At 47.7% G+C, this 27379-nt stretch overlaps 2 protein-coding genes across 2 annotated transcripts; one reads left to right on the forward strand and one right to left on the reverse strand.

Moving 5' to 3' along the window:
- The first annotated feature begins 14577 nt into the window (after positions 1 to 14577).
- LOC125536477 (chitin-inducible gibberellin-responsive protein 2-like) lies at positions 14578 to 18118 on the forward strand. The gene is made up of 2 exons (XM_048699702.1): positions 14578 to 14836; positions 16066 to 18118. Exon 2 carries the CDS (start codon positions 16147 to 16149, stop codon positions 17812 to 17814), a length of 1668 nt encoding a protein of 555 aa, XP_048555659.1. The 5' UTR covers positions 14578 to 14836; positions 16066 to 16146; the 3' UTR covers positions 17815 to 18118.
- Positions 18119 to 18730: 612 nt separating this feature from the next.
- LOC125536474 (WRKY transcription factor SUSIBA2-like) lies at positions 18731 to 26480 on the reverse strand. Its single transcript, XM_048699700.1, has 6 exons — positions 26094 to 26480; positions 24871 to 25041; positions 23787 to 24327; positions 23169 to 23334; positions 22908 to 23066; positions 18731 to 19665 (listed from the first exon to the last, which is right to left on the reverse strand). The coding sequence occupies exons 1-6, from the start codon at positions 26325 to 26327 to the stop codon at positions 19095 to 19097; spliced, it is 1842 nt and encodes a 613-aa protein (XP_048555657.1). The 5' UTR covers positions 26328 to 26480; the 3' UTR covers positions 18731 to 19094.
- Positions 26481 to 27379: the final 899 nt, after the last annotated feature.

Here is a 27379-nt window from a genome sequence, read left to right on the forward strand (position 1 = left end):
CATACTACCGTCTGTTCATTATTACCCTATGAGACAATGACAGGTCAAGAGCAAGGATAAAGGTTCAGCATACCAGTACAGCATTATCAGATTTAGATGGCGTTTGTCTTAGCATAGTCATACAAGAGCAGCAGAAGCAAGACATGTTGCTATCGAATGATCAATGTCGGATTGCATGGCCTGATGAAGTTTAGTGGGATACTGGACTCTCAGTGCATTATACTCGTGAATATTCCCGAGCAGACCTGACAACCGAAACACATCGAACACATCAACACATGAAAGATAGTGCAACAAAATGATGGCATGCTATGACATAACCAATACTGATGATGTCTTGGCCTAATGCCAGCCTATAACAGAAAGGAATTGTAGATTATTTGACCCAAAGTTCCAAATGCTAGATTCATTTTAACATAGCCCACCAATTAGTGATTCACTCTATTCGCTTAAACGGCCCTAAAGGCACCTTTGTTGTCACTTGCGGTGACATTGAATGACAATAGATTTGCTCGTGGACCTCGCCATCTAGTATGTATTAAATTACAATGTAATATATTCAGAAAAAGCATTCTTTATTCCTCTTCTATTCGACGAGATTTATGAGATTGATTCTTCTCACTCTCGATGATTCTAGTAGTGTTGACCTATTTTGATCAGAATTTTCCCTGGTATATAGCAATTAATATTATCGTTTCTTTTAGTAAATTTAATCTTTACCTTGTCTAGTCAGCATTTACGGCGTGCAAGTATGTCGACGTCAGTTGTGATATATCCAACGTTCTGGGTGGACGTATCACAGTTTCCAAATGACGGGAAGAATTAGTGCGTCACCAACATTTCTTCATCAAAGTATAAGTTAATTAAATAATATTATTTAGTTAAGAAACTATTTTAGAATATAGTTAAAGAGCATAGGGAAGTGGCCCCACTGTGAATCCAATTAGAACCACTAAATGGCGTCTGCTCAAACCTGGGGCGCCAGCCCAGGCTCCATCGTCAAATAGCGTCAAATAAGCCATACCAAGAAGGGTCAAACGAGGTTCAAAGCCTGACGCGGTCGGAATGTTTAGGCAGCGTAGATACGAAGAAGACCAGAACGTCCGGCGGAAGATGGCTGCGAGGTGTTTCAATGACTCCATGGCAACCAACAAAACGACGGCGGAGACGTGTTACGCGTAGCTGGGGAGCTACCGCATCCAGTGGTGCAAGTGGTTGGACACGGGGACGCCCGAAACGATGCCGGCGAGCTTGACAGTGGCGGCCGGAGTTCGGACGGGGTTGGGTTCGACGCTACGGTGCACGGGAGAAGGAGTTGGTGGTGGCTACGGGCTCCTGGTGCTGCGCTGAGCACAACGGTGAGCTTGGCTTCAAGCCGCTGTGGCTCTAGCCACGACGGTGCCATGGCCGGCGACGGGGAGCTTTCGGGTGTGATGGAAGTGGCGACTACAGATGCCAAACGAGCACGGGAGCTAGGGGAGAGGAAGAGGAGCTCACAGCAGGGTCGGAGAGGGGGTCAGCGAGCTCGGGGAGGTCCTGGCGGCGCCGAATCGACCGGAGATGGCTCGGGTGCCCGAGGTTGAAGACGAGGGCGAAGACGGCGTTCGGCGGCGTTTGGAGTCGCGTGGGTCAGCGGAGAGGTCCAGGGCGACGAGGCGGAGCTATTGGGCTTGTCGGAGGGGCGAGGGGGTGGCGCTGGTGACGTCTATGGTGAATGGCGGCGAGGATCACGCTCGGCCATCGTGGGAGAGGGTGAGGGAGACGAGGGGGAGAGTGAGGGAGGATGAGAGGGGGACGTGGGGGTCGGCGTGGCATCCCTGGACGTCTCCAGGGCGTCGGCAGAAGCAGGAGGTGGTCGGCGTGTGGCCGCGGGCGCCGGCCACGCGCTCCTCGTCCTTCTGGCGGGAGGAGGACGACGACTGGCAAGGCCAGTCGGCTGGGCCGAGCCAGGTGGGCTGGGCCAGCACAGGTAAGGCCCAGGTGGGCTTCCCTCTCTCTCCTTTTTTCTGATTGTTTTCTTTTTCTATTAAACTGCAACTATTGGGCTTTATTAAAAATACTAAAATGTTTCCAAAAATCCTGAAAATAATTATGGGCTCTGTTTAGAATATTTCCAACAGCAAACATTTATTTCCAGAATTATTTGAGCATTTAAATTATTTTATAGCATTTAAATGCCCAAATTCAAATACTTATGATTTAATTCAATGACCTTCTGTTGACCTAGAAAATTGTGCACCAATTTTGCCAGGGGTTCTAACCCAAGAAAAAGAGGCTGAACTTTTTAGAAGGGCATTTCAGGTTCATTGAAAATAATTTTAGTAAACCCTAGTTGTTTCCAGGGGGGTGTTGGGGGTTTCTGCCTTCCCCATTTCAAATTTAAGAGGAATTTAAACATGATGCACACTCTAATGCTTGAACTAGCTAGGGTGTGACAACTCACCCCCACTCAAAAGAATCTCGTCCCGAGATTTAGGATCCTCTGGAAAGAAGGTGGGGTACTCGAGTCGAAGACGATCCTCCCTTTCCCAAGTGGCTTCTTTCTTGGAATGGTGTGACCATTGAACCTTGAGAAACTTGATATTATGACGTCGAGTGGTACGCTCGGCTTGATCAAGGATACGAACGGGATATTCTCGATAGGAGAGGTTATCTTGTAGATCAAGCGTTTCGTGGTCCACTCCACGGATAGGATCCGCGAAGAAACGCCTGAGTTGAGAAACGTGGAAGACATCGTGAACTCTGGAAAGATGCAAAGGTAGTTCCAACTGGTAGGCAACTTCTCCTCGTTTGGCAAGAATGCGAAAGGGTCCAATGTAACGAGGAGCCAATTTGCCTTTGATACCGAAACGATGGGTTCCCTTTAACGGAGTGACCCAAAGGTAAGCCTTCTCGCCAACTTCATAAGTCATAGGCTTATGTTTACGATCATATTGACTCTTTTGACGAGATTGGGCTGTTTTCAATTTCTCACGAATAACGCGAACCTGCTCTTCTGCTTCCTGAATCATATCCGGGCCAAAGAGTTGTCTTTCCCCGGTTTCTGACCAGTTAAGAGGCGTTCGACATTTTCGTCCATAGAGAACTTCGAAAGGCGCCTTGCCCAAGCTGGCTTGATAACTATTGTTATAAGCAAACTCCGCGAATGGAAGGCATTTCTCCCAACTCATTCCGAACGAGATAACAGAAGCTCGGAGCATATCTTCCATAATTTGATTAACTCGTTCTACTTGACCACTTGATTGAGGATGGAAGGTGGTACTAAAAGAGAGACGAGTTCCCATAGCATTTTGGAAACTTTCCCAAAATCGAGAGGTGAAGAGACTTCCACGGTCTGAGTTAATTTCCAATGGGACACCATGAAGAGACACTATTCGGGAGATGTATAAATCGGCTAGCTGGCTAGCGGTGATACTCTCACGAACAGGTAGGAAATGGGCTACTTTGGAAAGTCGGTCGATCACGACAAAGATTGCATTATTCCCTCTCTTGGTTCTGGGAAACCCAGTGATGAAATCCATACTGATTTTATCCCATTTCCATTCAGGAATAGCCAAAGGTTGAAGGGTGCCAGCAGGCCGTTGATGCTCTGCTTTAACACGACGACAAACGTCGCAATTAGCAATGTATTGAGCGATTTCTCTCTTCATCCTAGTCCACCAAAACCTCTGGCGTAGGTCTTGATACATTTTAGTACTACCGGGATGAATGGTGAGAGGGGATTCATGAGCTTCCTTAAGGATCAGCCGCCTCAGGTTTCGTGCCTTTGGAACCACTAGGCGATTTCCAAAGTATACGACACCTTGATCATCAATGGAGAAACAATTCGCGACTCCTTTCTTAATGTTTCTCTTAATACGGGAGATTCCCGGATCTACCTTCTGTGCCTTGATGATCTGATCCGTAAGGGTAGGTTTCGCCACCAGGGTGGATAGGAATCCTCGAGGAACAATGTGAAGATTTAGCTTACGAAATTCCTCATGAAGAAGTGGTTGACTTTGTTGTAACATCCGGTTGTTACAATAGGACTTACGACTTAGCGCATCAGCCATGACATTGGCTTTTCCCGGGGTGTAAGTTATTCCTAAGTCGTAATCCGAGATCAACTCGACCCAACGTCTTTGCCTGAGATTCAAATCTGGTTGGGTGAAGATATATTTCAAACTTTGGTTATCGGTGAAGATCTCGCAACGATTACCGAGGAGGTAATGTCGCCAAGTTTTAAGTGCATGGACTACAGCTGCAAGCTCTAGATCATGTGTGGGATAATTTTCCTCATGTGGGTGTAATTGCCGTGAAGCATAGGCAATTACCTGACGATCTTGCATGAGTATGCAACCTAGTCCTTGTCGCGAGGCGTCGCAATAGATAATAAAGTCCTTGGAGAAATCTGGTGGTACCAGTACGGGAGCAGATGTCAGGCGTCTTTTCAGTTCCTGAAAGCTGAACTCGCACTGTGGAGTCCACTCGAACCTTTTATCTTTCTTGAGGAGTTCAGTTAGAGGTTTAGCAACCTTGGAGAAATTCTCAATGAAGCGGCGGCAATAGCTCGCTAAGCCAAGGAAACTCCGAACTTGCTTGACCGTCTCAGGTGGAGTCCAATCAAGGACGGCTTGAACTCGCTCGGGATTGACAGCAATACCCTTGCCAGAGATTACATGGCCTAGATAGGTCACTTCTGGCAACCAAAATTCACACTTGGAGAATTTGGCATAAAGGCGATGCTCTCGAAGTTTCATCAATACCAGCCTTAGATGTTCGGCATGTTCCTCTTCATTCTTGGAGTAGATGAGTATGTCATCGAGGTATACTACGACGAATTTATCCAAGTACTCCATGAAAACCGAGTTCATTAACCGGGAGAAGGTAGCTGGGGCATTGGTTAAACCAAAGGACATAACGGTGTACTCGTATTGGCCATAACGAGTAACAAAGGCCATTTTGGGAATGTCCCCGTTTCTGATTTTGATTTGATGGTAGCCCAACCTCAAATCCATCTTGGAGAAGACTGAGGATCCAGCGAGCTGATCATACAGATCATTGATCCTGGGAAGCGGATATTTGTTCTTGATGGTGACCAAATTGACAGGTCGATAATCTACAACCATTCGATCCGTTCCATCCTTCTTCTTGACGAAGAGGACGGGGTAAGCCCAAGGAGAGGAACTAGGACGGATGAAACCCTTTTTCAAGGACTCATCGAGTTGGTTTTTAAGCTCGGCTAGTTCTAAGGGTGCCATCTTGTAGGGTCTTCTAGAAATTGGAACGGTTCCTAGAACAAGGTCTATCACAAACTCGACATCCCTGTCAGGTGGAACACCTGGCAGTTCTTCTGGAAAGACATCCGGAAAGTCTCGGACTATCGGAACATCCTCAAGGTCTGGAAGGGGGTTGGCATGTAACGGAAGTCGGTGTTCTGAAGCAGGCCAGTCCGGACTCGCATGATGGTCATCATGGAATAGGCAGCATCCTGCATAGCCATCTCAACAGTAACCCCGAGTCCATAGGAACAGTGAAGGGGCTCGGTAGATCCAGGATAAGAAGGAAATATCCTGACGGTGCAGAAATATTGGCTTTGATTAAAGTCTCGGAATTGCTCTTCGACGGTGTATTCAGGATACCAACGGTAACCCGTCTCGATCATTACCCGGACTAACATAGCAGTATGACCGGGCACGTCGAGGCATCGGATCAGGCGAACCACTTGGTTTTGAACACGGTTGGCCGTCTGAAAGCACAACCACAATGCAAAGACATCAGAATTTCTAGGGAAAATTGGACAGCATAACAGCTGTAAATGCTCAGAAAAAGATTTGAGACATCCACAACAGTTCGCAATACCACTCAACAACATCATATCAAGGTTCTGATCCAATTAGCAACATACTAAAATAGTAGAAACTAAACTGGGGCTTGTAACAACAATCCTATAAGCTACTACGGATTAGTAACACGTGAACCTGATAGAAGAAGAGAGCCTAGTCCTTAACCCATGTTGAATGAGAAGAGAATGACTCAGATCAGAGGCATAGGGTAAAGGAGTAAAAGAGCCTTACGTTCCCTCCCACAATCAATTCCCCTACATATAACTAAAGCATTTCTAGACTCGACATCGACCAGTTTGGCTCAACGAACCTACAGGCAGTCCGGCTCTGATACCAACGCTCTGTCAGGACCCCGATTCCAAGTCACATCATCTAGCGGTAACACCTCATATCACTTTGCGGCCTCATGCACGGTATCCCACGGGTGTCGCCTTACCATGGCCTGGGACCGTTTGCGCCTTTTGGCTCACGTATATGATAGTGTCGCTAGCATCCATATGACAGAGAACCTGGGCCGACATGGCTAGTCGTGAACCCAAAGCGGCACAGACCTATGGAGACAGGCATACATGAATCACATCGAGCATGTGTCGGTCATCAGCGAGTGATTCCGGGCTGTAGCACTGGGCTAACAGGACTCCGGATATCACCGCGTGACATTTCCCCGAAGGGACAGACATAGGAACGAAGTGAAACACATGCCGGCTAGTCAAGTGTCCTGAACAGTAGTGCTGGGCTAGCAGGACTCCGGTGAACCGGGCTGTAGCGGACTACTATGGCTCGAGGAACACTAGACTACATTTCCCCATAAGAAAGGCTGCCAAGGATAAACAACTAGATTGTCGGATCCCACTCATACCAAGCATTTCAATCATACACACAATATGCCCGATATGAGTACATACAACATGGCATCACAACAAAACTCTACAACTCAAGTACATTATTTAAAGGCTCCAGGGAGCCATACATATCAAGTTCATACAGATAGGGGTCACATGACCCGACACTCAAGTCATACAATCATACAAGCACATGCGGAAGCAACTAGTCTGAGTACAGACTCTAGAAAGAAAGAAGGCTTCTCGAAGCCTGTCTATCTACATAGGGCCCTCCATGGCCAGGATCACCACCTGGGTGGCTAGTCACTCGTCGACGTCAAGGTCTACGTAGAACCCATCGGAGGGGGCGGTGTTGTCGTCTGAAAACAGTAATTAAGCAAACATGAGTACAAGGGTACTCAGCAAGTCTTACATCAGAACCTACTATACATGCTTATTCTCAAGAAGGTGGTGGGGTTATTGCAGCAAGCCAGCTTTGACTCTTGGCTAAGCTATCCTACGGAACTCCACCAGTAAAATAGTTTTCGCACACGAGTCCACTACTCACCAACACAATACTCCACCGGGGATCCTCCCTCGTCATCCTACGAGAGGGCCATCCTCGGTACTCACACTTATCTTGAGTCTTTTATACCCTGTCTATGAACTGCATAGGCAACCAAGTAGTCCTTTATCGCGGACGCGGCTATTCGAATAGGTTTATACCCTGCAGGGGTGTACTTCTTCATACACGCTTTCACCACTTACCGTCGTTTACACGACATGTACTCGGCAACCTTCAAGCGGAAGCCCAGCGAGGGTGTCGGCCACGGCCTACCTAAACACTTAAGTCTCTAGTCCAGGTTTATCGCCTATCCAGGTTCTATCCGCAGGGAGTCCGGCCGAGGTTTCCACTTACGTCCCCGAACAATGTGAACAGGGTTCCCGAGACACCAAACGGGTGACTCGGTACACCGTGCCACGGTGTATCTACCGCAACATAGCCCACCCCTAGGGTCAGCACTACGCACGGCCGCCAACACATAACCTACAAACACCAGAAACTATTTGCAACTCCTGGACAGAGTACTAGGGTGATTAAGAAGCCGAGAGGGTCCATTGGTTTCGGGCCCAATGTACGGTAGTAACTGCATCTTAAATCACACATACAGATCTCAATTCTTATGGACGGCCTCAATGAAACAACCCACCATGTACTCCTACATGGCCTCTCATCGATACCTTTACCAAAACATGTTCAACACATCCCTCACATTACCGGCATAAGCATTTCACTCTAGCCCATCACCCAGATGAACCAGACCTGACACAACTCTAAGCATAGCAGGCATAGCAAGGTAGGAATCACATACATGGCTCAATCAACTCCTACACATGCTAGTGGGTTTCATCTAGTTACTGTGGCAATGACAGGTCATGCAGAGGATAAGGGTTCAGCTACCGTAGCACATAGCAGTTTGAATCGCGTTGTCTTAATGCAGTAAACAAGAGCAGAAGCGAGAACATGGGTTTGTATCGGAATGATCAATGGGTTGCTTGCCTGATGGAGTGGTAGTGGGATACTGCCCTTCAGTTGGATACTCGTGAATATCCTCGGAGGCAGAACCTACCACGAAGAACACATCGGAACACAATCAACACATGACGATATGCAACAATATGATGCATGCTATGACATGGCAATATGAATGTGTCTTGGCCTAATGCAAGCTATAACAGAAAGGAATGTGCTTATTTGAACCAAAGGTTCAAATGTTAGTTCATTTAACATAGCCACATTAGTGCATTACCTTATTCTGCTTAAACAGCAAGGTTAACTTGTTTTGTCATGCGTGAAACCATTACAGATGGATAGATTGAATTTTTCTGATCATTTTTCATATATATAAATCTTTACATTTGGAGCTATGGTTGATTTTCTATGATTTTTAGTAGTTTTGACTATTTTCTGAAATTTCCTGTATAAGAATAATTCCAGTAATTTAATTACTGCGTCAGCATTACGTCAGGGTGACGTCAGTGGTCAACGGGGACGTCCAGGTCAAACCTGACTGGTGGGTCCCACGTGTCAGTAGTTAATTAAACTAATTATTTTTAGTTAAAACTATTTTGATTTAGTTAGCAGAGGGGGGCCCACTTGTCATTGACTCAGGGGAGTCAACCTGGGCCCACCCAGTCCACGTCAGCGGTCAAACCCACCGGTCAACGGGTCAAAGCCTGTCGGCGTTTAGCCGCCGACGAGGCCAGACGCGGCGGAGGGCTGCGGGTTTCGTGCTTCGGCAACCAAAACGACGGCGGAGACGTGTTACGCGTAGCTAGGGAGCTGCCGCATCCAGTGGTGCAAGTGGTTGGACACGGGGACGCCGGAAACGACGCCGGCGAGCTCGACAGCGGCGGCCGGAGTTCGGACGGGGTTGGGTTCGACGCTACGGTGCACGGGAGAAGGAGCTGGTGGTGGCTACGGGCTCCTGGTGCTGTGCTGAGCACAACGATGAGCTTGGCTTCGAGCCACTGTGGCTCTAGCCATGACGGCGCAATGGCCGGCGGCGGGGAGCTTTCGGGTGCGGTGGAAGTGGCGACTATAGAGGCCAAATGAGCACGGGAGCTAGGAGGAGAGGAAGAGGAACTCACGGCGGGGTCGGAGAGGGGGTCAGCGAGCTCGGGGAGGTCCTGGCGGCGGCGAATCGACCGGAGACGGCTCGGGTGCCCGAGGTTGAAGACGAGGGCGAAGACGGCGTTCGGTGGCGTTTGGAGTCGCGTGGGTCAGCGGAGAGGTCCAGGGCGACGAGGCGGAGCTATTGGGCTTGTCGGAGGGGCGAGGGGGTGGCGCTGGTGACGTCTATGGTGAACGGCGGCGAGGATCGTGCTCGGCCATCGCGAGAGAGGGTGAGGGAGACGAGGGGGAGAGTGAGGGAGGATTAGAGGGGGACGTGGGGGTCGGCGTGGCATCCCTGGACGTCTCCAGGGCGTCGGCAGAAGCAGGAGGTGGCCGGCGTGTGGCCGCGGGCGCCGGCCACGCGCTCCTCGTCCTTCTAGCGGGAGGAGAACGACGACTGGCAAGGCCAGTCGGCTGGGCCGAGCCAGGTGGGCTGGGCCAGCACAGGTAAGGCCCAGGTGGGCTTCCCTCTCTCTCTTTTTTCTGATTGTTTTCTTTTTCTATTAAACTGCAACTGTTGGGCTTTATTAAAAATACTAAAACGTTTCCAAAAATCCTGAAAATAATTGTGGGCTCTGTTTAGAATATTTCCAACAGCAAACATTTATTTCCAGAATTATTTGAGCATTTAAATTATTTTATAGCATTTAAATGCCCAAATTCAAATACTTATGATTTAATTCAATGACCTTCTGTTGACCTAGAAAATTGTGCACCAATTTTGCCAGGGGTTCTAACCCAAGACAAAGAGGGTGAACTTTTTAGAAGGACATTTCAGGTTCATTGAAAATAATTTTAGTAAACCCTAATTGTTTCCAGGGGGGTGTTGGGGGTTTCTGCCTTCCCCATTTCAAATTTAAGAGGAATTTAAACATGATGCACACTCTAATGCTTGAACTAGCTAGGGTGTGACAATAGATCTTGTCTACATCATGTCATCGTTCTTATTGTATTACTCTGTTTCTTCATGAACTTAATACACTAGATGCATGTTGGATAGAGGTCGATGTGTGGACTAATAGTAGTAGATGCAGGTAGGAGTCGGTCTACTAATCTTGGACGTGATGCCTATGTATTGATCATTGCCTTGGATATCGTCATAATTATTTGTCTTCTATCAATTGCCTAACAGTAATTTGTTTACCCACCGTGTGCTATTTTCTCGAGAGAAGCCACTAGTGAAATCTACAGCCCCCGGGTCTATCTTTTATCATATTTGCTTTTCGATCTATTTTTTGCCGCATTTACTTTCAGATCTATTATTCCAAAAACCCAAAAATATTGTGCTGCATTTTTTATTTACTTATTTTATTTTGTATTTTTGCGAGATCTATTTACCCAAACTCATACAAACCAATCTATCTTTTTCGCAAGGAGGGATTGAGAACCCCTCTTACGCGTCGGGTTGCAAGAATTTGTTCTTTGTGTGCAGATACCGTTTACATAGTGTTGCTTGGTTCTCCTACTGGATTGATACCTTGATTTCACAACTAAGGAAAATACTTACCATAGCTGTTGCATCATCCCTTCCTCTTTGCAGAAATACCGACGCAGTCTAGCCACGTCAGCACCCAATGCGGGCAAAAGGGTTGGCAATCCCCTTGAACTCGTTACTTGCAGGGCCTAAATCTGGTAGTGGTAGATATATAAATTGCAAAACAAAATAAAAGTACATAAATTGCAGTAAGGTATTTTTTTAGTTTTTGTAATATGATAAAAGTAGACCCGATGGCCATAGTTTTCACTAGAGACTTCTCTCTTGAAACATAGCATACAGTGGGTGAAGAAATTATTGTTGGGAAATTGATAGAAAAGCATATAGTCATGATGTTATTCATGGCAATGATCATGCATATAGGCATTACATCATGACAAGTAGTCCGAAACGACTCTGCATCTACTACTATTACTCCACCAATCGACCGCCATCCAGAATGCATCTATGATATTAAGTTCATAACAAACGAAGTAATGCATGAAGCAAGTTGACATAATGTAGACAGAATAAACTCAAGCAGTATGAATGAACCCCGTCGTTTTACCATTAATGACAACAATACAAATACGTTTCTCGCTACCCCTTTTGTCACGAGGTGAGGACACCGCAAGATTGAGAGCCCATTACAAAGCATCTCTCCCACTGAAGATAAATCAATCTAGTTGGTCAACCCAAACGGATAGCTCGAATAGAAATACAAAGCTACGACAATCATGCATAATAAAGTACAACAAAGACTCAATTACTTTCAATGAATAATCTGATCATAAACCCACAATTCAGTGGATCCCAACAAACACACCGCAAAAGAAGATTACATCGGATAGAGCTCCATGGAGATCATGGAGAACTTTGTATTGAAGTTCAAAGAGAGAAAAGAAGCCATCTAGCTACTAGATATGGACCCATAGGTCTATGGTAAACTACTCACGCATCATTAAAGGGCAACAAGGATTGATGTAGAAGCCCTCTGAGATCGATTCCCCCTTTGGCAGAGTACCGGAAAAGGCCTCCTGATGGGATCACAGAAGAACAGAAGTTTGCGGCGGCGGAAAATGTGTTTCGGGTGGCTCTCTATTGGTTTCAAGATTTATGGGAATTTATGGAGTTGGAATTAGGGCAAACAGAGCTACGAGGGTGCCACAAGCTTAGGGTGCGCCCCCTTGGGGGGCGCCTGGTGAGCTTGTGGCTCTCTCATAGCCCCCCTGATCTCCTCCCGAGGCTCCTAGGGTCCCTTCTGGTCCTGAAAATATCATCGTAAAGTTTTATTGTGTTTGGACTTCGTTTGGTATTGATTTCGTGAAAAAACAAAAACATGCAGAAAACAAGAACTGACACTGGGCACCGAGTTAATAGGTTAGTTCTCAAAAATGATATAAAATTGCATATAAAGTATCTAAATTTGATAATGTAATAGCATGAAACAATCAAAAATTATTATTACGTTGGAGACGTATCAAGGGCCAGGGTATGTGTGGCCTATTCTTCAGTTGTGGACGAGTCCTCGGCCCAGCCCATGATCGGCAGGCCAACGTGGTGTGCACCCCCTAATCCAGGACACCATCAGGCGGCACTGCCAACGTCAGGAGAAACTGGAAGCCAACTACAAGGAGTTCGACGAGACGGCGGACGCGGTGCGGGGCAAGACCGACGACGACGAGGACACCGCCAAGGCCGCGCCCGCCGCCACGACCATGAAGTCGGCACGTCCACCGGCGCCGTCAGCAGCGAGGAAGAGTAGTGCATGGTAGGTCGCCGCTGGTCGGGTCATAGGAAAGCCACCGCTCTTCCCCTCCGCCTGAAGACAAGCTTGGCAGGCCGACAATCGTTCACTCAAGCTATGGTGGCGGAGGCTGCGGAGGCAAAGCTGAAGAGCGCTGATGCGGAACTGGAGAAAGCGAAGGCAAGCACAAGAGCTTCAGTTCTCGGGGCTCATGGTCGGACATGAGAAACGAGCGCCGTCGATCATATAGATTAGGTTTAGAATAGAAGTATGTCCGAAATTATACCTCCGGACTCGGACGAGCTCCACTTTTAGTTGAAGTATGTCCGAAATGTAATGAATTTCGTTCAATTTATATAAAATCCACTTTGTTTGCATAAATCTCTTCCCAATTTTATTGAAGTTTGCCCAGCTTGCATGAATTTCGTCTGTTTTGTTTCAATAGTTGTTGAAATATATGCGGCATCGTTGCCTCTGGCACAAGTGTCCGCGAAATAATCCCCTATCCGGATAAATGTCAGAGCAAATTTGAGGGTCGACGTTGAAGATGCCCTTAGTAACTAGAGAGATGAGTGATACAGCTTGTACCACCGACAGGTGGAGGCTGAGACCGCTTGTCAGTGGCACAAGGTGTGACATTTGTGCCAAAGTAGAAGTCTGGTACTATATCAATAATCTCAATAATATACTACTCCTATTATACAATCCACAATGACTCCGGCAGCGTTGCTTTTCCTACAAGTACCCGTAGGAGTGAAGATTGCACAATCAGTCCTAGTCACCGCATGCATGCCATCCACAATTCTGGAGGCATGCCATCCACCGGGTACTCTAGCGAAGAAGGAACGTAGACCCTTGGAAATCAACCAATTCATACAAGGCGTTCATAATATGATGGAACAGCAGCGCGACAGCCGACACATCAGAAAAGATACCGAGCACTCATGTCTATGATAACGGCAGTGGCGTTATCATGTTAGAAGTATCAGCCGCAGCTAAGCTTGGGCGTGGCGATCTTGGAGTTAAAAGGGAAGGAAAAGGTCGCTGGACGCCAAAGGATGGGTTGTCAAAAGCGAGAAAGGCGGTACGTGGATGATAATTTCCCGGGGACAGACATGAGAAATGATGCCACTGAAAGAGGAAATGATGCAAACCGCAGCGTGACTAGGACCCCCCGGCCTTTTCATATCTGTGTAGACGCGGAATATCTAGTACGTGCTGGTCATGTGGTGGAAAAGCCAGGATAAGCATGCGTAAAATCTTGTTTGACGGAACGGGACGGAACGGATTGGAGATGCTCCGCGTGTGTGGCAGACATAGAAAGAGAGCTCCTCAAAACCATGAGCTCGCTTCGCTTGTTTCTGAACTTTCAGTTCGTGTTCAACACCGACATAGCATACGACACATACGTGTGTTGAGACCAAGGAGACACGGTGAAAAGTGGCAGGAAGGCGACGGAGGCGTGTTGGGAGCAGGCTGCTGTTCATCAGCCCGTTGTTTAGCTCACCTTTTGGCGAGTGTCAGCAGGCAATTTGATGGCACGAAGCGAAAAATATCTATCGAAAATACACCTTGACGAAGCATCGTCTAGTCCCAGCAGCACGTGATGATCTCTCCTTGCACGACGACGGCGACAGTTGCTACGACAAGTATACCGTCGTCGTCATCCCGGCGCATCACGCACAGCACAGTTATCCCGACTCCCGAGCAAGCAAGCAAGCAAATACCTGGCGCTGGAGTGGAGCCTCGTGGAGTCTCACGGTCCAACCTCCATCCAGTCCGCAGTCCAGCCGCGTAGCGCGTCAAGTATTCGATGCACGACGCACGAGCGCGCACGAGCGCGAGGTTGGTCGCGACTCGCGTGGGGGGCAGTGCTGAGATATTTGATCCATCCCCGTGCCCGGTGCGCGCCACGCACGCAGGCGCGGTCTGAACGCCCCCCGACCCCGACCCCGCCCGCGCGTCACGCCTCACGACGGCACAAACCGCGGACGACGCGTCCCCGCGCGGCCCCGGGGTAGAAATAGCAACGGCCACCCGGAGCATCCACTAGCTCAGCCCAGACCCCCCTACAGGAAACAACATCGCACTCCCCCCACAACCACAGCACCAGAGCCACCAATGCCCACCTCCTCTCTTCTCCTCTTTCTCTTCCCCTCTCCCTCCCTTCGCGATCTCTCTTCTCTCTTCTCCCGGCGCTAGCTCTTCACCATCGCCGCACGAATCCTCCTCCCCCCGACTTCAGCTCAAGGGTTCGACCGAGAGCCACCGGCCGGAGCTACCCGGGTAGAGGTACTTCCCTTCCTCGTTCCTTCTCTGTAGCAGCTACGAAGGAAGCTAGGCCAGTTTTGAGCTTCATGAGCGCTTGAACAAAATGAAGGCGGATGCTAGGCTAGGCCATGGCCTGCCCTTGCTCGTTCCGGGTCACGGTTAGCTAGGGGGCCCTTGATGTTTGGTCGCGGCCAGTGGTTTTCTCCCATGAATCCATGCCCAGTTCGTTAGTTTTCTCGTGAGATTGGCAGTCGCTCAAGCGAGGAAGAAGCTGCTTCCGTAGTTTTTTGTTTTTGTTTTTGGCTAGTACTTTTTGTGCGACAGTCGGCGTATTTTGCTTGCAAGCCTAGTCGGCGCAGCCGCACACCACACCACCCGTACGGCCTCGGTACTAGCCAGCCTACTAGGCCATGACCAAGCTTGCGAGCTACGGAGAATTTCCTCAGACCGCGTCAAATGGAGGTTGGTGATAGATTAGACCTCTCGATTTGCGCCCGCCAAAACAAGCAGATCCAGGGGCTTTTGACCATTGACCCGTGCGATCTTGTGTATATTTATTTCAGTGGATGTCAGTTAATTAATCCTGTCCCTGCGCCGGGACGGGAAAGGGGGTGTGGTTGGTTTGGTTGTGCCGACGGGCGGGTCAAACTGCTGCCGGTTTGGTGCACTGCAGGAAAATTATGATGAGGTGGGGATTACTTTACGACCCGTTGTAGTCGTCTACAGGCCCCTCTTTTGTTTGCGCGCGCTCAGGTCATACTCCCACTTTAGTAGTACTACGGCTGTTTTTTCTTTGCCCGGACTGGGAGTCTTGGCGATGTAATCGTGACGATCTTCTTCGGTCAGCACCATGCTCCTCCCTTCACTTGCTTCTTGTTAACTGTAGGATGCCTACTGGTTGTTTGTGTTGGTTCGGTACTACTCAAAGTGTTTTCTTCAGACTAACTTGATCATCTGTTTATATATGCCTTGTATGCCATCTTGTAGTGCTAGTACTATTACTTTTCATCACTAGTAAAAGTATGATCGCTTGTGATTGTTAGGCTCTTGTACTTTTACATGTCTTTTTTCAGATACAGTATGTTATTATTTCCTGTGTCTGGGATTGAGATGGTGTTTCCATTCCATGTATACAATACACCAATTCTATCTCTGTTACTGGAAGTGTATGCTTGGCTACCAGTTTTACCTTTGGAGTTAGTAACTCGGTGTGCTTTTCTTCTTACAGTCTTATTACTCTCCTGTTTCAGATTTCTCGTTTCATCTGGATTTCTGGGCTAGAAGATAGATCCATGCAGTGAATAGTGCGTCAGATCCTTCACAGAACAAGTATGGCCGATACTCCAACCTCCCGGATGATCCACCCCTTCAGCAACATGCAGAGGCAGAACCCGAAGCAGTTCCAGTTCCAGTACTCGGACAACCCACAGCATCCCTGCCGCCCTTATCAGCCATCTCCAGACACCCATGTCGTGCCACAGCACCTCTACAGCCTCAAGTCCCACTCATCAGACGCTAGCTATGAGAACCAGGTCGCTCAGATGAAGCACACTCTGGACTCCTCGGCGGCAGCCGGCTGCATGAGGCACGACTCGCCATCCAGCCATAGCTTCACTCCTCCGTCCATCAGGAGCGGCAGCGGCAGCCCGTCGTCCCACGACGACAGCCGCTCCGACTCCACCAACGGGTCTCCGGTGAGTGCTTCATGCGTCACTGTGACGACCGAGGATCCCAACGATCTGAAGCAGAAGCTCAAGGACCTTGAGGCTGAAATGCTCGGGCCGGACGCCGAGATAGTGAACAGCCTCGAGAGCTCCGTCGCGAAGCAGCTGTCGCTGGAGCCGGAGAAGTGGGCGCAGATGATGGACTTCCCCAGGGGCGACCTGAAGGAGCTGCTGCTCGCCTGCGCCAGAGCTGTGGAGGAGAAGAACATGTACGCGGTGGATGTGATGGTGCCGGAGCTGAGGAAGATGGTCTCGGTCTCCGGCACGCCGCTGGAGAGGCTGGGAGCCTACATGGTGGAAGGGCTGGTGGCCAGGCTCGCCTCCTCCGGCCACTCCATCTACAAGGCCCTGAGGTGCAAGGAGCCCAAGAGCTCCGACCTGCTCTCCTACATGCATTTCCTCTACGAGGCCTGCCCCTACTTCAAGTTCGGCTACATGTCGGCCAACGGCGCCATCGCGGAGGCCGTCAAGGGGGAGGACCGGATCCACATTATCGACTTCCACATCGCCCAGGGAGCGCAGTGGATCTCCCTCCTCCAGGCCCTCGCGGCCAGGCCCGGCGGGCCGCCGACGGTGAGGATCACCGGCATCGACGACACGGTGTCGGCCTACGCGCGGGGCGGCGGGCTGGACCTTGTCGGGAGGAGGCTGTCGCACATCGCCGGGCTCTGCAAGGTCCCCTTCGAGTTCCACTCGGTGGCCATGGCCGGCGAGGAGGTGGAGGAGGCGCACCTCGGGGTCGTCCCCGGGGAGGCGCTGGCGGTGAACTTCACGCTGGAGCTGCACCACATCCCGGACGAGACGGTGAGCACGGCGAACCACCGGGACCGGATCCTGCGGCTGGTGAAGGGGCTGCGGCCCAGGGTGCTGACGCTGGTGGAGCAGGAGTCCAACACCAACACGGCGCCGTTCCCGCAGCGGTTCGCGGAGACGCTCGACTACTACGCGGCCATCTTCGAGTCCATCGACCTGACGCTGCCGAGGGACGACAGGGAGCGGGTGAACATGGAGCAGCACTGCCTGGCGCGGGAGGTGGTGAACCTGATCGCGTGCGAGGGCGCGGAGCGGGTGGAGCGGCACGAGGTGTTCGGCAAGTGGAAGGCGCGCCTCACCATGGCCGGCTTCAGGCCGTCGCCGCTCAGCGCGCTGGTGAACGCCACCATCAGCACGCTGCTGCAGAGCTACTCGGAGAACTACAAGCTCGCCGAGCGGGACGGCGCGCTCTACCTCGGCTGGAAGAGCAAGCCCCTCGTCGTCTCCTCCGCATGGCACTAGTGCTGTGGTGTGACTGCTTTTGTGACCTCGCTGCTCGTAGGCGAATCTAGATGCATGCTTTGTTGGACTCTAGGATGCTGCTGCTGCTGCTGCTGCTGCTGTGGAGAAGAATAGCTCCCAGGTAACCGGCTGTTGTAACGCCGAACTTAGGTCTAGGCCTGGATAAGAGGCTGATGAGATGTAGTAGTGGTACAAGTTCGAGGGCTACAGTATATGTTTCAGTTTCAGACGTCTAATCTTAATGTAATTGCATTTAAGTAAGTCTCAATCAGCACTGCCAAGTAACTAAAATGATTTGAGATGATGGGTGTTGGTGCCTTTGGAGATCTTTTTTTCTTTTTTGAGGGAAAGCCATCACGACGATTTTATTAATTTTCGAACATGGTAACATAATCCACCAGGCTAGATATACAAAACAAAAGTCGGAGGATCTCCCGTCGAGAAAAATTCCTCGCTAAGAGCACACACTCTTCGTAAATTGCCGAAGCTTTGGTTGTTGAATAGCCACCATCATGCATAGACTAAACCACTTCCATACAGTCCGAGTTAATTATGATATTCTCGCATCCAACCTGTCCTGCAAGGATTAGACCATCCATGAAAGTTCTCGCTTTTGCAGTAGGTGCCGAGTTTACATGATCTATTCTACTGTTACTCGCCGCAAAACAAAATGCCCACGGTCATCTCTGATCAGTACTCCAGTAGCACCAATCTCCTCCTGAAGGCTCAAGGCAGCAACAATATTCAATTTAACATAACTCTCAGGAGGTTTCGACCACCCATGCTTCTTGATGCACTTCTGGTTGTCCATGCCCTTTTTGGAGTAGGGTTGGAACTTGTAATTGAGTAGCACAAAGTAAACCTAAAACCCAATCAAAAATGATTGCTGTACAAGCATCCATAAATAACAGTTGTCTTAACGGTAAAAGAAAATTACGATGGATCTATATTTCTGTCAATATTCCAGTACAGAAGATAAGACAGTTCACAAAACCAAATTCTCATAATCTAATTAACTAATCATATTAGGTTCGCTGTACAACGAATGTAGGGCTGCAGCGCTACATACAGCAGGGGCCTTTTCCGCACTTAAAAAGACACATGCGCATTTGCTGCAGTCCCCCAGGTATAGCTTATAGCTTACTTGCCTCCGGCTGGAACTGACTTGTAACCGATACACAATTAAGAATCTTGCTGAAGAGATTGTCGTTACAAAAGCATTGTTTGTAATATATGATTCATGGAGCTATAAGCATTTGCAGACACTCTCATCATTCCACTCATGGACCCATGACCAAGTTCCCAGCACCGCTATAGCATAGGTTAGCTGAATGGTCCATCGGTGTGGCTCTGAAAGTAAACCCTTCGCTACCTTTATCTTCTCTGGAACCATACATGCGGCCAGCAGAGTTCCCTTGTACCGTTGGCATTGCCATTGATGGATGTCTCATGTTGCTATACATCGAAGCCATCGGTTGCATTTGATACTGCATCTGATCAGGACCTGTAGACTGCATTTGGTTTGTGGCGTCGCTGTGGTTCGGGCTGATCCCAACACCAAGGTCAAGACTGACATTGTCGGTTTCAGCGGCTTGAGAATATTGGTTGCTGAAGTTCCTGACTTCGCATGCTCGCATCATGCCGCCAATGCTGCTGGGCATATTGCTGTTAATCTGATGCACGACATTCTTCATGGGAGGCGCGGACATCTCATGGGTTGCATTCCTCGCAGCAGGGACTTCATGGTTATGTTTTCCTTCATACGTTGTTATCACTGATTTAGGATCATGCGATGCTCTCTCAACATGCTTCCTCACAGGGCATCCTGTGCTTGTGCATTTGTAGTAACTCCTGCAGTCAAGAACAGAAAATATATAAGAGTGCAATGGCTCACATAACAAACTAGTAGCTACTAGCTACATATAAATCCATTCACAAGGTGATACAAATTTAGGTCGCGGTGCGATCCATGTGGTTGACTTTTCGAAACATCAATCACCAGAATCAATCAAGCCCTTAAAAGCCTGACTCACATAATTATCATCCAAAAAAATGCATGCTCATGTGGCTCATTATTACTTGGTGCTGTATGTTATGGTTCATTATTACTTGGTGCTGCCAGCGTGTGGTCAGGTTGAATGAGTGTAGCAGTGTGATTAACCAGTGGTTGAACTGCTTTTTTTACTACTCCCTCTGTCCCAAAATGTAAGACGCTTTTTGACACTACCATAGTATCGAAAACGTCTTACATTTCGGGACGGAGGGAGTGGAAAATTTGCTGCCTAGCTGTCCTAAAAGAAAAAGGCCGGAACATTTAATGCTCATAGCTTTGTTTTTAAGAAGACATGCATTCGAATGATCCCATCTTATTTGTTATAAGGACTAGCATAATGTCAGTGTGTTATTACGCAACCACAAAAATGATTACAGTTGTACTCCCTCTAAAGAAATATAGAGCGTTTAGATCACTCCGCAGAGGGAGTATTAGATTAGTAGCAGTATACAACAACCAATGCACTTGCTAAGCATAACACCATAAAAGGTAATACACCATAACTATAAATGGATACTGGGAGGCCGGAGGACATGGATTGGGAAGGAGGGAGCGCCAGCCAGCGACTGGCTGGCTTGTGTTGCAGTGGAAAAAGAAGTGTACGCTCGTGCACTTGTAAAGTATTTTCTCATTCAAAAAATATTAGTAAGGCAGTGGCTTGCTGGTTTGACTGATCTATGTTTAGCAGCAGGTCTGGGGTCCATAATTACATTATATTACTGTTTTGTTTATCATTTTCCTTCTTTCCTGGTGGGTCCTGGATGGATGAGAGAAATTGGGCTGGAGTGGTGGGAGTGAACTCACCACGATCACCACTAACTCCAATTTATAAGATAAATAAAATAGAATAAAAAAGTATATTAGTATATATAGAACATCCATCCTTCGTGAAAGATCTACGCTTGTAGGAATCCTTGTTGAGCCACATTCTTTTATTGGAATAAGTGGGAGTTGTGGCATCATTTGCATTTGATCAAGTATGTTACAAGGTGAGCTTTTTGGAGTTCGGACCTGCATTATGGGTACCTCTTACACTTTGTTTCCGTGTGTGATCAGCACGACCCAACCAATTAATGCAAACTCTAATTCTGCTTACGTTTTGGGACAGTTGTGCATGTAATCCAAACAGAATAATTTATTAGACAAGAAAATTGTTTGTCAATTAGTGCAAAAGTTTTCCCAGACCATGAATTCATTTGCCTCTTGGAGGAGGTGCAGGGAAAGTTGATGATGCGTTGACTCCGATCTGACATGTAAACTGTACGACATCCCATTGGTGTGTTCATTAGCAAACTATAAATAAATGCGCGAAGTTAAAGCAATCTGCAAGCACAATGGCCATATAGATCACAACACATCTATCGGACGGTGATGCATGGGTGGATATAGCCCTCGAGGGGCTAAAAAGACTGGACTACAAATTAAATGCCTCCCTTTGGTATACATGGGAATAGCATTTCATATGGCACAGTGTATCCGTACAACATTGCCATTTTAACATACTTAAAAATGAAGTACTCCCTCCGATCCAAATTAATTGACGCAGCCTCTATAAAATGAAGTACTCCCTCCGAGGCCGCGTCAGTTAATTCAGATCGGAAGGAGTAGTGAAAGGCCATGGCATACAAATACATGCAAGCACACCAGTATAATCTGTTTGGTTGTCAAAGTTTCCACTGCTAATGTTTGCGAAAATTCTGGTCATGCCCGTGAATATTTGGCCAAAAAAGAACCAGGAGTTGAAGTCAAAACTTAGGCAGCAAAGCAAATGCATGACAATACATTTTCAACACTAGCAATTCTTACGCAACCATTAGCTTCAAACCAAACATTTATGTAGCTAGTCTTTTCTCCCTCATGAAAAGGGCGTCTTTGACTAGCTAGCAACTCAAACTGCAAAGGACTATTCTAAAGCCTTGCACCCCATGCATAAATAAACTGGCTGCACACATGGACTTGGGGCCAAATATCACCCTTACTAAAACAGACATACACCAGCCAATCAATTGCCTTCACTTTGTATGCTTAGGGATAATATTTTATATAGTACTACCTCTGTAACTAAATATAAGACGTTTTTCCAGTTCAACGTCTTATATTTAGTTACAGAGGTAGTATAATTTAAGAGTGGAGCATTGCTTTCTAGTTTTATTATCTCTGCTAACTATAGTGTTGCAGGGCTCATCGTATACACGCATACATACATGATACATCAATATAATCATGTGCCATAACACAAATGAAGTGTGTGTGTTTTTGTTTTGCATTATATGTTATACGATTCTCAATATCATATGTTATATGATTCTCAATAGCATATCTGCCTTTAAATGTGATCCTTCACCAGAAGGGGGAAAACTCATCATATAACAAAACTAATGGACCTCTGTACCAGCCCACATAAATAATACACCCTCCGTTCCAAAATACTTCTCGTGGTTTTAGTTCAATTTTGAACTAAAGCCACGACAAGTATTTTGGAACGGAGGGGGTAGAACTGGATGGTAAAAACTATATGACGGACTAAACGCGGTCTAGCTTTGAGCGGCCTTCAAGACACATGTGCTGATTGTAGTACGGAATAGGAATTCTTCCATATCCGCATGTGATCACCAACAGTGAATCAGTGATAAAGGTGAAGTAACATATATTTCATCTTCATCTACCACATGTCTTCACCAGATGTCCACTTATTCATTCATATAAAACCTTGAGCATAGGTGTGAAGTAGAATACTTGTTCAATGACCATTTTATTTCATTTCTATCAGCCTTCTACAACAAATTTATGATTGAAAGATATTACATTTAACCAGTATCATCTTAATCACAGGCTCTCTTATGTTAGGGATAAAACTCAACACATGCATGACACGTGACTGAGAAAGCATATAAAATACAATTATGCATAGACATGTCGCAAAATACAAAGTGCAAAAAGTTCTTAGCCAGAGTAGATATTTACCATTACAATGACAATCTTCTCAAGAGCCAGACAATAAAAGGATAAAAAGCAACTAATGAAGAAAATAAATACTTACCGTGGATTGGGGTTTCCTTTGACAACTTTCTGTCCATATTTCCGCCAACGATACCCATCATCCAAGATGTCAACCTCACTTACAGTTTGAACGACAACACGGGGCTCACGGTTAGGTTTACCCATCAGAGCAGCATCAATACCAGCAGACTCCATTTTCCTGTTTTCATATTTGATAGTTGTAGACAAGAAGATTAGCACTTGTCACTTGACAGGAATGATTCTTTAAAGTGTAAATTTACCAAGTTCAAACCAAGCATACCTGCGTTTTGACTCTAAATCCTCCTCCTCAGTACCATCATCCCCAGGGTAGGATCTTCCACCTCCAGCATCTATGTCATCATCACTAACTGAAACTGGAACAGGCTCAACCATGCCAGGCGAATTTACCGCATTAGCAAGGTTGCTAAGAGCATTGGAAGATTTATCTGCAAAAAAGATAGAAGTCTGAGATAGCAAGAAAACAATGACTACAAGAAAATTAAAGCATTTCTACCACAAGCTCTCCTTTTGTGTACGGACTGGTCAATATATATCTATTGTGATGCCCACGTTCAACTCAGGGAAACTCATATGTACTAAATCAGCGACAATTAATATAGATTGGAGTGAGAATTAAATTTGAGTTTTGTAACTTCAAGGGATTCATTTCCAAGAATTTTACAATTTTGAACTGATGGTTTTTACTACAACTATATTAAGTTCATAAAAAATAGGAAGCTACTCGAGAGGAGGGAAAAGCAGCAATGGGATCCTAAAATTCAACCATAGATGTCGATACATTTTTACTTCCATGCTAGATACAAGAATGCAGCATGCCAAGCTCCAAACTATAGGGACCTGATGCAGTATTTCCAAGAAATCATGACAAACATCTCACCATCAGCAGCTGCCGCACCATCATATCGTTCTTCACCCTGGTTCGAAGGAACTGCACCACCAGCTAACCTCCTATTAGGCTGGGGCTTAGGATGATTATGGCGCCCCTTATAGACAACTTCCGTGATCAGACCATCAACCGCACGCTCCAATAGCTTTTTTACTTCACAATTAGGATGTGTGCACTTGTAATAACTTCTAGGGTTTTCACTTCCCTTGACATGCTTCTGCCCATATTTGCGCCAGTTGTAGCCATCATCTGCTGACTTGTCAGCAACATTTTCAGACTGCGGCTCTTGCATGGCATTGTCAGAACTATTCATCTGCTGCGGCTCAGAAGTACCAACTTCAGCAGGCATGCTGTCAGTCAAACCAACCATTCCAACAGGTTGGTTCGGAGCACTTACATTCACTGTAAGACTTGACTCGCGTGAACAGGGAGGTCTGTTTTCATTCACCATATTGCTAGATGATGAGCTGGGATTCATACTCTGATTTTGCATAGAATGCTCGTGTTTTTTTAGATCACTCATAGCAGGAGCCTGCAGTACAAAATATGAGCATTACAAATGTTACACGATGCAAAACAAAATATGCAAAAACAAGTCAACAGGAATTAAGAAAGAATGTGACTAACATAGCAAGCACAGATAGATCTAACTACATATGTACCATAGTTTTTCCCCAAACTGTCATTCAAAGTGCTTTTTTCAAACTCTACTATTTATAAAGAAACTTCTCCACTACATGTGAAAGAAGTAATGTTACATATGGATATTGAGTTAATGAGTTCTATACTGAGATTTGCCATGCATCTGGGATAGTGTTACCTTCCTACCCTCCAAAGAAGATCAGAATAAAATAGGTAAGTTCGTACATGCATTTACAAATGATAGGCAAGATTATGAATTATGCAACAATTCAAGAACCTAGCCGAATTATGGTTATAATATGCACAATAAAGGCCAGATATATTTGTGGGGTCGTATAGAAACAAAATGCTTAAATTTTCTTTTGATGTTCTGCAAGATAAAGTACATTAATCTCTATAGGACACAGAGAAAAGAAAATTAAAGGTTGTGTACCACTGATTGAGAAGACGAATTCAGATGAGGCTTGAATTCAAAATCCCTAGAACCCCCATCTTCATGGGCTCGAATAGACTTATCCCGTGGCGAAGGCAGTATGTCTGGATGAGCACTCTTGTGCATAATTGCAGCCATGCTCAGACTACCAGTTGTTGGTGAAGGTTCAACCTGAAAGAAATTTTTGTTAACTATTTTCAGTGTCCACCACGCTTTAAGACCTCTGAATACTTGCGAACGCAAAATAGGAAGTACAACAACACTACAGCCTGCAAATTGCATATATGAAGTACATCGCCCTCTGAAATAAATGTCACCTTAATAAATATTTTTCTTTACTATAGCCTGCAGATTGCATATATGAAGTACCTCGCCCTCTGAAATAAATGCCACCTTAATAAATATTTTTCTTTAAAAGTAACAAGTTTGCCAATCATTTTCTCCTATGCTTGAAAGAGGAAACATGAAGAAGAAGGCCGGCAAGAATAACAGAGCAAGACAAAGAAAGCAACAATGATGCTGCAAGCAAGTGATTAGGCCCAGCAAGCAAGGGCCATTTCAGTTTGTACGCTGCCAGCAAGAGGACTCAGGAAAACAAATACCACTTCTACAACCAATCCCGAGGAAGAATAACAACCAAACGGTCAACCCGAACACAATTACTTGGTGATGTCCTTATGAACGAGCACCATCTCTTAGCACACCACCAGTATAACCGGCCAGGGCCGAGGGGGCGTTTCCTTAAATAAGGCCCTACAGAGCCCCCGTAGAAGGAATGTCAAATGATGATTTGTTCTCGTAGCCACCAAGTGTGTGCATAACTAACAGAATAATTCCCTGCAGACGCACAAGCAACAGCATCCCCCTCACTCCACAGCAAGTAGACGGCGCGGGGACGCTCCAAAAGAAGAAGCGGGGGGAAAACAAACATATCACGAAGAACCCCCGCAGAAAAGGAAGTTCCAGAAGCTTCATGGCATGGCCGGAAATGCGAAAGCGCACAGGGAAAGCGCGTTATTCCGAGGCCACGAGCCAATTAATTCCCCGGCGCAATTGTCTCATAAACTAGAGCGCGGAGCTAATGCGCATCGGAATCCCTCCTTTTCCCCAGCTCAAATTGACCTCAGCATGACACGGACGCCGTACAGCCCGCAGATCCCGCGGTAACAAGTAGTAACAGCAGGCGAGAGGCGAGAGGTACAGTACAGGGAGGCGGCAGTCACCTTGAAGTTGGTGAGGAGCACGGGGGAGTCGAGGAGGGCGGAGGGGCTGAAGCCGGCGGGGATGGTGAGGCAGGGCTCGCGCGAGATCGGCAGCCGCGCGGGGGACATGGCCTTGTACCTCGCGCCCGCGCCGGCGAGCGCCGCGACGCGTCGATCCGCGGGGTACGGCTTGTCGGGCGAGCTCCCGGCGGGCGAGGGGAGGTCCCCGGAGCTAGGGTTCGGCGAATCGGCCATCGGCGCGGTGCGGGGCTGAGCGGAGGGGCCTGAGTGAGGAGGAAGGCGGAGGTGGTTTTGGAGGCGACGGTGCGAGGGGCAGTTTGGGGAGGGCGGGCTCGTCCGCTAGCGAAGGCGGCGTGGGGCGTGAGGCTGCGGCTCGTGTGGACTTGATTAATGGGGGCAGGGGAAATGACCCTTCCGCCCCTGGATGGCCCCCGAAATCTCCCCGGTTGGGTACGCACGCGAGCGGCCGTGCGTGGTGTGGTGTGGTGTGATGTGGGCAACCGCGGCACGAAACCGGTGGTGGGATCCGGGGGCAGGGGGTGGCGACAGCGACCGCGGCTGGCTGCGGGGTTGGGACTTTGGGGGCACCGATGGGCTACTTTTCTCCGTGTGGCTGTCGGGTGGGGCCGCAGGGGGCCGGTCGGGGCGTCAGGGAGAGGGGTGAGGGGGCGGGTTGGGGCTGCGGGTGAGGCTGGGATACTGGTGGGGTGGGCAAAGTAAATGCGTGTTTTAAATTCGGCATGGGATGCCTGTCAGAGTGCCCCATGATGATCCTCTTGGCATTGAATGAGAACGACATGGTAAATCGGGGCCTGGATTTTGAAATGTCGCGGGGATTTTCTACCGCGGTTAAATGGGTTTTATTGTTCTGCAACGACTCTTTTTGGCTACACTGGATACCAAATCTACGCAGGGTAGAAAAGCATGGACGACTGGCGACAGTGTAACGTGCGGATACGTTGATGAGGCAGTTGTGTATTAGGATAGGGAAACGTTTCCCTGCGGACGACCGGCCGAGCGCTCGCCCGGTCGCCGCTCGCTCGCTCACTTTTTTACGCGAAAGCGGACTGGGCCACGTGAGTTCATGGGCCTTTTAATCCAACAGCCCAGAACCAGACGTCCTGAGAAAGCTTCATTTTATTCTAGACTCTAAGAGCATGTCCAGCTGCGCCCCCAACAGACCCTCTCAAAGCCGTTTTTTAGTGCCGGCATCGAAAAATCGACCCAATCACGTCTTCAAGAGCCTGTTTTTTGCCGGATTAAGCCGAAATTGACGCCGGCGCACC

The sequence above is a fragment of the Triticum urartu genome, chromosome 2, assembly GCF_003073215.2.
Source record: "Triticum urartu cultivar G1812 chromosome 2, Tu2.1, whole genome shotgun sequence".
Taxonomy (NCBI): Eukaryota; Viridiplantae; Streptophyta; class Magnoliopsida; order Poales; family Poaceae; genus Triticum; species Triticum urartu.